The sequence below is a fragment of the Sinocyclocheilus rhinocerous genome, unplaced genomic scaffold (assembly GCF_001515625.1).
Source record: "Sinocyclocheilus rhinocerous isolate Xijiao unplaced genomic scaffold, SAMN03320098_v1.1 scaffold1998, whole genome shotgun sequence".
Lineage (NCBI taxonomy): Eukaryota > Metazoa > Chordata > Actinopteri > Cypriniformes > Cyprinidae > Sinocyclocheilus > Sinocyclocheilus rhinocerous.
The window spans coordinates 49497-59679 of record NW_015628694.1 but is presented as its reverse complement, the minus strand read 5'-3'; the positions used below and the strand labels follow the sequence as shown (position 1 = coordinate 59679).

At 36.1% G+C, this 10183-nt stretch overlaps 1 protein-coding gene across 1 annotated transcript in view; it reads left to right on the top strand.

Annotated features, from left to right (window-relative positions):
• Positions 1–1549: 1549 nt before the first annotated feature.
• Positions 1550–10183, top strand: part of LOC107738298 (transmembrane channel-like protein 1) — a 12120-nt gene continuing 3486 nt past the window's right edge. The window contains 20 exon segments of the mRNA XM_016550017.1: positions 1550–1591; positions 1593–1764; positions 2487–2507; positions 2597–3077; positions 3510–3713; positions 3790–3880; positions 3976–4057; positions 4148–4254; positions 4366–4464; positions 4845–4987; positions 5103–5247; positions 5890–6084; positions 6169–6348; positions 6524–6676; positions 7683–7811; positions 7891–7958; positions 8065–8304; positions 9263–9388; positions 9483–9561; positions 9869–9980. Of these exon segments, the coding sequence (XP_016405503.1) occupies positions 1550–1591; positions 1593–1764; positions 2487–2507; positions 2597–3077; positions 3510–3713; positions 3790–3880; positions 3976–4057; positions 4148–4254; positions 4366–4464; positions 4845–4987; positions 5103–5247; positions 5890–6084; positions 6169–6348; positions 6524–6676; positions 7683–7811; positions 7891–7958; positions 8065–8304; positions 9263–9388; positions 9483–9561; positions 9869–9980 (2869 nt within the window).

Genomic DNA, 10183 nt, shown 5'->3' with positions numbered 1-10183 from the left:
AAAGCAGTATCGAATTATTCAGCAGAAACACTGATATAGGGACATAGCCGCAGGAACGTATTTTGAGCAGGGGGGGCTGAGAAATAAAACCGATCTCAAAGCGCACCTTTTGTTAATAAAAGTTTCATTTCTTTGTTTAATATAAGCGAGTTTGTCTTTATTGATGCTGTTTTCATTAAAAAAATAAAAATAAATAAAACAACGAACCATAAACTAAGCATTTGTTATAAAAGAAAAAAAACGTATTTATTTGGGTTACAAGTAGGCTATAGCCTATCCTTCTTATTCATTTTGTTAATAAAATTTAGATGTTTAATATAGGCCTATGCGAATTTGCCATTGTACTATTTTATGGCTGATGTGTTTTAATTAATAGGCTAATAATGAACCACAAACTACGATCGTTTTAAAGAAAGGGGAAATCCAAAGACCGTTTATTTATTTGTTTTACAATGCAGGTAAAACATATTTTCCTTATTCATATTGTTAATAAAAGTTCAAGGTTTAATATAAGTGAATTTGTCATCGTACTGTTTTATTGCATAGCCTTTTATTAATATTAATAATAATAATAATGAGCCACAAAGCTTTCGTTTGAAGTAAGGGGAAAATCCAAAAACCTTTTATTTATTTGTTACAACGCGGGTAGGCTATGTCTTATTCGTTCTGTCAGTCAAAGTGCTATGTTAAATATAAGCAACTTTGTCATTGTAGCATTGCTGATGTTGTGTGTGGGAATTTTTCCCCATTAAGAGTAATACTGAATCAACCTTAAGCATTAATTTTGTTCCAAGAATATGAAAGATCTAACGTTAAAGATCAAAATAAGCGCTGTAGATGCGAGAATTCGAGATTGGTTGCTGCTGAGGTAAATAGACGTTCTCGATCTTTCTCTGCTGTATCTTTGCAATGGCTGTAGAAATGGTCGTTAATTCTTGAGTTGGGTACGGCACAGACATGTTACAGGTAATAAAATGATCAAAAAATCATGGCAACAAACGACTTCCTAAGTCAGTTTGAGTTGAAACGGCTTTCACAATCAATTTGATTCAACTTAATTCATGTTTTACTGTTGCTTATTGTCACAGTAGGCTTAGGCTACTATTTTCTATGAATTTTAATGAATATACAAATTAATAAAATGAGTTTTATTTATATTTTGTTACAAAATTTTCATTTATTTATTTTTAACGCCAGGGGGTGCTGCAGCACCCTCAGCACCCCTACTTCCCGCGGTAATGATTGTAACATTTCCTGCGAAATCAAGCTTTTTAGAGTTTTCAGAGTAACTTTTGCACTATAAGTGAAAGCACTGCTCACAATGACCCTGGTTACCCTGCGGCACTCATCATCTGTTATCTCCCTCTTTGCGCTTTCTATAGTCAGTCATTAGACCATCATCCTCTATTTTGGCTTGGTAGCCTACTGTGTGACCCCCTTTCTTTTTGAAAAAACAAAAAGAGTCATAATTCTGTTGAATAATTCAAACGGGTGAAATTGAGAGGCTCTAGCGTTTCGACTGGTTATTGTTCCTGGGCAAGGTCGCTGAATGCTAGTAAAACGTGAACTCTTCATGCACGGTACTCATCACCCGCCAGGTTCTGTTCAGTCAGGGCATGGTCCATTGCTACAACATCATCGCACACACACACATGTATGCATGGACTCACACACACGTGATGTCATCCACATGCACAGAGTGAAGTGCACTTGGGAGGAGGATGCCACGGCATAAACTGAAAAACACGGCATCTGAAAGTGACGGTAAAGATGATTATTACTTTCTATGTGTATTTTATACATTCGTACTTTGATGATGTGTTTATCATACTTTATTCACATGACTGACAACTGATTTTTTATCATTAGAAATGAATTGCAATTTATTATTAATAATAATATTAATCATAAAAATAAAATCATAATATTATTTAGATTATTATATTAGCAAAGACAACTGTACTTTTACATTCCACAGTCTGCTCAATATTTAAAAATCTGATGATTTTTGATTGTGATAAAATTGTTTGAATAGTTTATTCACTTGAAAGGCAATTTATATTTAATGCCTGAATATGAATTAGAATTTTCTAGGTAATTTCATTTTGATACAAAACTATTGACTTATTCATATTTCAGCTGTGCTGAATGCCAGGGTTAGTGGTCATGCAGCTAAAATGTGTGTATGTGAACTTATGAACATTAGTTTCGATCTATTGCCCTTTGACCCCTGTGAGAGGACACTGACACTGACGATGAAAAGCATCATTGTGTCTATTGTACAACACAACTATAAGCATGTAATGACCCGGTCAGCACTTACCGGTCTGGTTACACTCTGGTCACAAACAATACAAAAGACGCTAAACAGCTGCTGGGAACCTTGCATGTCTGACCTTTCAGGTCTTAACAATGTCTTCTTACCAATGTCCAGAACTCATGAATTCTTTTTTTGACTTATTTTCTGTTTCGTTTGCCTTTTACAGTGAGCATTGAGGTGGATGTAGGTAGGAAGATTGACTTTCTGCATGCATTTTTAATATGTGTTTTTATTTTGTACTGTATGTTAATTTATGTAAAAACATTTTTTTTGTAGGGAAGGATAATGAATTCAGCCTTTACTATGTGGAAGTGGAGGAAAACTCTCAGGGAGGTCAGGAGAAGCAGACGACGCGAGATGGCAAACGGAGAAGAGAGAGAAATGGTGAAGTGAGCAGGAGAAGAGCTTCAGAGAAGAGAACAACTGAGGTGGACAATAAAAGAGCAGGGAAGAAACATGAGAAACGCCACAAAACAGCAAGGAAAGAGGGTGAGAAACATGAAAAAAGGCAAAGAAGAAAGAATGCAGACAGAGAGGAGGCTGAGGAAGAATCCAATAAAGAGAAAAAGAACATTAAAAATGAAAGAACCAAGACACTGAAACGTGATGATGAGAAGGAAAAAGATGTGAAGAAAAAGAGAAAGAAGCATGTTAAAAATGAGGAGGACAATGCAAATTCTGGAAAGACAAAACAGAAAGATTGTCATGACATGCCACTGAAGGAAAAGAAAAAGAAAAGAAAGAAGCCAGAGACTACGTAAGTTTGTATTCTTTTACCACTCATTACAATATTATAGACTAGATGGAGTCTAAAAGTTTGAAATCACATTAAAAAAATATATTTTTTAAAAACAATAAAACCTGGAAAGTGTGTTTAAATAAGTTTATCTAAATATGTTTAGCTTGTTGGATTTTTTAAAATGACGTTAAATAAGAAACATTATTTAATATTCATATTTTAATCTTATTTTATTATTAAAACATTTTGCATTAAATCAATATAGAGTAATTTAAACATTTTTCAGGAATTTTTCATTTCAGCTTTTCTCTCAAATTGTGTTGCTATTAATATAATTTGTAATGGAAATGTTATATTAAATTGGAAAAATACAAAGCAGAAGCAATCCCATTTGTGGTCTCAGATATTTGAATCCCACTCAACATAACTGCATTTGTTTCTCCCTCCCAGCTCAGAATCTGAGTCCAAATCTGAGTCCGAATCTGAATCGGACTCTGCCCCCGAGTCAAAGGACAATCAGGCAGTGGGAGTTTTGGGTTCTCTGACCCCAGAGGAGCTGGAAAAGTTAAAAGAAGCAGTGGACGAAAGGAAAAAGCTAATCGCCACAATGAGAGGAAAACCCTGGCCCATGAAGAAAAAACTAGTTGTCCTTAGGTGCGTCCCGTCACTGCTGTTTTAGCACATGTGTACACCAGCTTTCATAATGCCAGCGAGTTGTGTTCTGTCTCAGGGAGTCACAGGAGTTTGTGGAGAAATATGAAGGGGCTCTGGGAAAAGGCAAAGGCAGGAAACTCTACGCCTACAAGGTCATGATGATGAAGGTGAGGAGATGATCATTATTAAATTGATAGAACTGAATATATCCTTCTACAGCTTTAGAGTCATCATTAGTTTTCTTTATTACTCTAATTGTCAGAAATGGATGAAGTTTCAACGTGACTTTGAGAACTTCAAGACTGCCTGCATCCCATGGGAGATGAAGATAAAGGAAATAGAAAGTGTGGCACTTCTCAGTTTGAGCTTCCTTCTCTCTCCTGCTGTTTTTTTCCTCATCTCTAAACAAACTCTTTTTTTTTATCTTCTTATAGGTCATTTTGGTTCATCAGTTGCCTCTTACTTTATATTTCTGAGGTGGATGTATGGCATCAATATGATTTTATTTGGACTGACGTTTGGGCTAGTAATGGTTCCAGAGGTGAGAAACATATTCAATCCTTCAAAGTTAAAAATTACATATTAGTAACAAAGACAACATGAAAAGTTATTTCATTAAATATAACCTGTCACATTCTCATTCACCTTCCAGGCTCTTATGGGGAAACCATATGGTAGTATACCCAGGAAGACAGTGCCCAGAGAGGAAGAGACCAGTGCTATGAATTTTGCAGTCTTATGGGATTTTGGGGTAAGTCTATATGATTATGCCTACCGTTCAAAAGTTTGTGGTCAGTAAGATTTTTTATTTGAAAGAAATATATTCTTTTAGTCAGCAAGGATGCATTAAATTGATCAAAAGTGACATTAAAGCATCAGCTTTGCCAACACAGAAATAAATTAAAATTTAAAATATATTAAAATAGAAAACATTTATATTAAATTGCGATAATATTTCACAATATTACTGTTTTTACTGTATTTTTGATGAAATAAATGCAGCTATGGTGAGCAAAAGAGACTTCTTTCAAAGACATTACAAAAGCTTACCGACTCCAACTTTTGAACAGTACTGTACCACACACAATTTACGTTGCATCCTAGTCCAAAACATGTTTTTGTCTTTTTCAGGGCTATGCTAAGTACTCTGTCCTCTTCTATGGCTACTACAATAGCCAGCGGGCCATTGGGTGGCTCAAATTCCGCTTGCCCCTGTCCTACTTCCTGGTGGGAGTGGGTACAGTGGCATATAGCTACATGGTGGTAATCAGGACGTGAGTGATGACAGTCCATATCAGAAACCTTTATTGAGTGTCTAGAAGTACCTTTCTACCACTTAGTCCACAGACAAAACATTTCTTTACTGATTTTCTCACTCTTACCCAACAGTATGGCCCGCAATGCCAATGAAGAAGGTGGCGGAGATGACACCAGCTTTAATTTCAGTTGGAAGACATTTACTAGTTGGGATTACCTCATTGGAAATCCTGAGACAGCAGACAACAAGTTTGCTTCCATCACCACTAGTTTTAAGGTGTGTTTCTCTTCATTTTCCTTGTGCTGGGCCCACATCCACTTTGCAGATAATAAAGGAGTCTTATAATGTGAAATAAAGTTCTCCAAAAAAGAACTATAAAAACATTCTATATACGTTTCAGAGCTGAAAACATCCTACAGAGTAAAAAAAAAAAAAGACCACATACTGACAGGGAGCTGCAAAAATTTCAATTCCACCACGTAAGAAAAATTTTAATATACATAATATATTTTAATGTAAATAGCAAGTCTTAATTATGACAAAAGTTTGAAATAATAAGTCATAATTATGACAAAATCAACTCATTATGTCATATTAATGTGACATATTGTATATACAATGACTTACCAAAATGACACATCAGACAGACAAACACAAAATACCCACATTTACATCTATTCATTGTTCAGAAACCTATACCGTCACTATACCTTACCTGTTTCATATTAAGAGCCAGAATAAGGGTGTAAATTGTTAATGAAATAAAAAAACTAAAAACAAGATAAAACCTCAAATAACATCTCAACAGGGGGAAAAACCCTTAGTCTTTAGGTGAAAAATAAATCATAATAAAAAGAATGATACGACCCCTTTAATCTGGCCTCTCCCAGCTTCATAATAAATTCAGCACGTTAACAGGAGGCCATTGTGGAGGAGCAAGAGAGCAGAAAAGATGACAACATCCACCTGACACGATTCCTTAGAGTGCTGGCCAACTTCCTGGTGCTCTGCTGTCTGGCAGGGAGTGGGTACTTGATCTACTTTGTAGTACGCAGGTCTCAGAAGTTTGCTCTGTTGGGACTGGAGAACTACGGCTGGTGGGAGAGGAATGAGGTCAGACTCATTTAACAGTGTGCAATAGAAACCTTCTTGTCAATCAATAAAAAATGAATTTTGCATGGTTTCACATACCCTCAGGTGAACATGGTGATGTCTCTGTTGGGAATGTTCTGTCCGATGCTGTTCGATGTGATCAGCACTTTAGAGAACTATCATCCACGCGTTGCCCTCCAGTGGCAGCTGGGACGCATATTCGCCCTTTTCCTGGGGAACCTCTACACGTTCATCATCGCTCTCATGGATGCCATCCAACTAAAGGTACAGCTTCATTTAACAAAGACTAAAGTGCTCACAGTTCCATCTTCAGTCCTTCTGACGTTCAAAAAAGTAATAATTTCCATCATTCTAGCTCTCTTGGGCCACAGAATCTGTGTTAAATGAATCATCTTCTTATGAAGGTCATTTATCCTCCTAACTGTCACATATTTTTAAGAGGGCAGAAGAGGAGATTGTAAAGACGAATATGACAATCTGGCAGGCTAACCTGTACAATGGGACTGTGCCAGACAACTCAACTGCTCCTCCGATCACAGTGCACCCTGCTGATATTCCCAGAGGGCCTTGCTGGGAGACAATGGTTGGACAGGTATTGGGGAAGAGTGGTTCAATTGAGTTCAGCTAAAATGTAATTGTATAGCTCTTTTCACAATACAAATTCCAGTACAATTGGAACACAATACGTCCCAAAGCAGCATTACAAAGTATAGAATTCCAGTGAACAAACCTCCAGTGAGCAAAATGTGTCAAGGGAAAACTCTGTAAGAGATTTAGGTAAGATAAAGAAGAAACCTTTGGAGGAACACAACCTCCTCAGAATGGAAGGCTTAAGGATATGGTGGTATATACAGTATATATTCAGTGCTCTAGAATTGCAGAAATAATGACTTAAGATTTACACATTTCAGTTGTATGACAAATTTCCATTTAATATTAAGTAATCTAAGTAATTGAACTTTAATAAATAATTAACTAATAATAACTAATAAAAATAGTTTTTTTCAGCAGAGATGCATTAAATTGATCAAAAATAAGGACTTTTACAACGTTACAAAAGGTTTTTATTTCAAAAGCTGTTCTTTTGAACTTTCTGTTAATCAAAGCATCCTGAAAAAAAAAACACATCAGGGTTTCCACAAAAATCTTAAGAAGCACAACTGTTCAACATCTCTTATTATCAATGTTTCTTGAGCAACAAATCTGCATATTAGAATGATTTCTGAAAGATCACGTGACACTGAAAACTAGCAATGGCTGCTGAAGTCAGCTTTGCCATCATATGAAAAGTATCTTTTTTTTTTTTTTTTTTACTAAATACAGTTTGGTAAATGGCAAATTACATATGATTTGACATTGACATTACTTACATGATATGACATTAATTTGATTTTACCCTCAGCAAATATGCATATTTAAATAAATCTAATTTAAAGCATTTGTATATTAAACAAACATTGAGTGTATGTTTGAACAAATAAAACAAGGTTGAAACTTTGACTAGGATAACTAGAGAGTTTAAAAATCAAGTGTTAAATTAATATTATGATGCATTACATCAAATCTTTATAGATTGTCAGCATCCTCTGTGTCTACAGGAGTTTGTACGTCTCATCATTTCTGATACAATGACGACTTACATCACACTGCTTATTGGGGATTTCCTCCGTGCCGTACTGGTGCGATTCCTAAACAACTGCTGGTGCTGGGATCTGGAGTATGGCTTTGTGAGTATCCACAACACATGCAGTGGTCAGTATCAGGGATTCCCCTTCATTTATAACTGAAGTGCACTTTCTTCATTAGCCGTCCTATTCAGAGTTTGACGTCAGTGGAAATGTTCTGGGGCTGATCTTCAATCAGGGAATGATCTGGTGAGAACTATCTCCATTTTATGTAGCATGTTTTCTTGCTTTCCATATGAAACCAGCACACCATCAAATCTCACCACATCTTTGTCATTGTGTATGTGTGTATCAGGATGGGGGCATTCTACGCTCCATGTCTTCCAGCATTAAATCTTCTCCGGCTTCACGTGTCCATGTACCTGCAGTGTTGGGCGGTGATGTGTTGTAATGTGCCTCAGGAACGGGTCTTCAAAGCTTCAGGCTCCAATAACTTCTACATGGCCATGCTGCTGGTCATCCTCTTCCTCTCTACACTGCCAGCTATATACACCATTGTCTCCATTCCTCCCTCTTTTGACTGTGGACCTTTCAGGTTTGGAAAGTTTATGTATGAATTAAAAATGGTGTTGATTATGGAGCTGGTCTGTTTAGCATAAGAACAGTAATTTGATGTTTCTGAAATTGTTCAGTGCGGTGACAGCTTTTAATCTCTTGAATTAAGTATAAATACAAATAATTAGACTTAAAGTAACAGGCTCGTATGTATGTATTTATGTATTTATACTTATGTATAAATTAACACTGAATAAGTGGAGGGATGGTTACAAGCCAAGTCTTGCAATAGCAGATCTTTAGCACTAGAGTGCAGCAGAGTGCAAGTCTACAATTTTCTCACATCCTTTTTCTCCTCAAAATCAGCACAAAATGCAGTTACCGTTATTTGAAGAAAGTTCATTTATTTATTTATTTTTTGTTTGTTTTAAAGATTTACAAATACAGCCAGTGAGTACATTAGGATAAACAATAAATAAATACAGCTAGAAATAAACATATAAAATATTTTTTGAACATTAAAGCATGTCAACATATTCTGTTACACCAAATACACAAAATAATGATCTTTAAAAAAGCATCATATGACCCCTTTAAAATGTTTACAAATTAATAAGTTTTACAGCTGTCTTATAAAAACAATGATTTATTTCCCCAACAACACCTGGCGGAACTCTGTCCACATATTTACCCGTGCAGTGTAGGACAGTTGAAGCAGCGTGTATAGTAGATGCAGCATGCTCTGTAAACAAGTCACTGATGGCCAAAATGTTATTGTATCTTTTCTTGACAGCATTAGACCTTCATTTACATAAATGGAAAAGCACAATTTAAATAGATCCCATGGCTAAGAAACTGCAGACTGACCAGCATAAACAAATAAAATAAACATTTGGTAACGCGTGTTTGTTTGTTTAAAAACTATTTTTACTAGTTTAGACTTAGGTTTCTGCCGTTTTAAAAGAGTGTCCTAGAGTATTCTTATATTTTTCCTGCAGTGGGAAAACCCGCATGTTTGATGTGATTCAGGAGACCCTGGAGTCAGACTTCCCTGCCTGGTTCGGTAAAGTGTTCAGTTACGCCTCGAACCCCGGACTGGTGCTGCCTTTTCTTCTGCTCTTGGTGTAAGTGGGAATGTCTAAATGCATCAATATTTCCTCTACTTTTTTGAGGATGTGCGATTGTAATGGTAGGCCTACATTTTTTCTGTCATTTTAGTCTTGCGATTTATTATCTGCAGTCCACTTCTAAAACATACAAAAGGGTAAACATGGAGCTGAAAAAGAAACTTCAAACAGTAAGTTGGGAAGTCCAAATGTATGTTCAAATATCTCCTACAGTAAATGATTAATTTTAAACAGGGTTATATGGGCAGTAAACTCACCACTAGATGGAAGCACTAACATTGAGCTAAAAATAATTCAATTTTTTAAATGATGCATTAATAAATAATAATTAGTAGTAGTATAATCACATAGACTAAATTATGTTTTATAATAATTCAGTTTAATTTTATCACTGGACATAGATCTGCTCACTACTGTTACAAAACCCATAGGGCATTTATAGTCATGTCACTGAATTCTCCAATTTTGTATTTACAGCAAAATGAGGAAAACAAGAAAAAGAACAAACTTGCAGCCTTAAAAGCAGCCAATGAGCTTGAGCAGGCAAGGAAAACAGGAGAACAACACAGCAGCAGCGCCTCCGATTTGGGTGAGAGCACACAGAACGGGTCACAGCTCCCATCAGTCAGTGCATAAGACAGCAACTTGGAACCAATGCAGAGAAACTTTCCATTAAAGGGTTAGTGCACCCACAATTTAAGATATTTTTGATGAAATATGAGGGCTCTCTGACCCTGCCATAGACAGCAAGGTAACTACCACGTTCAAGATGATCGACAAAGTAGTCCGTGT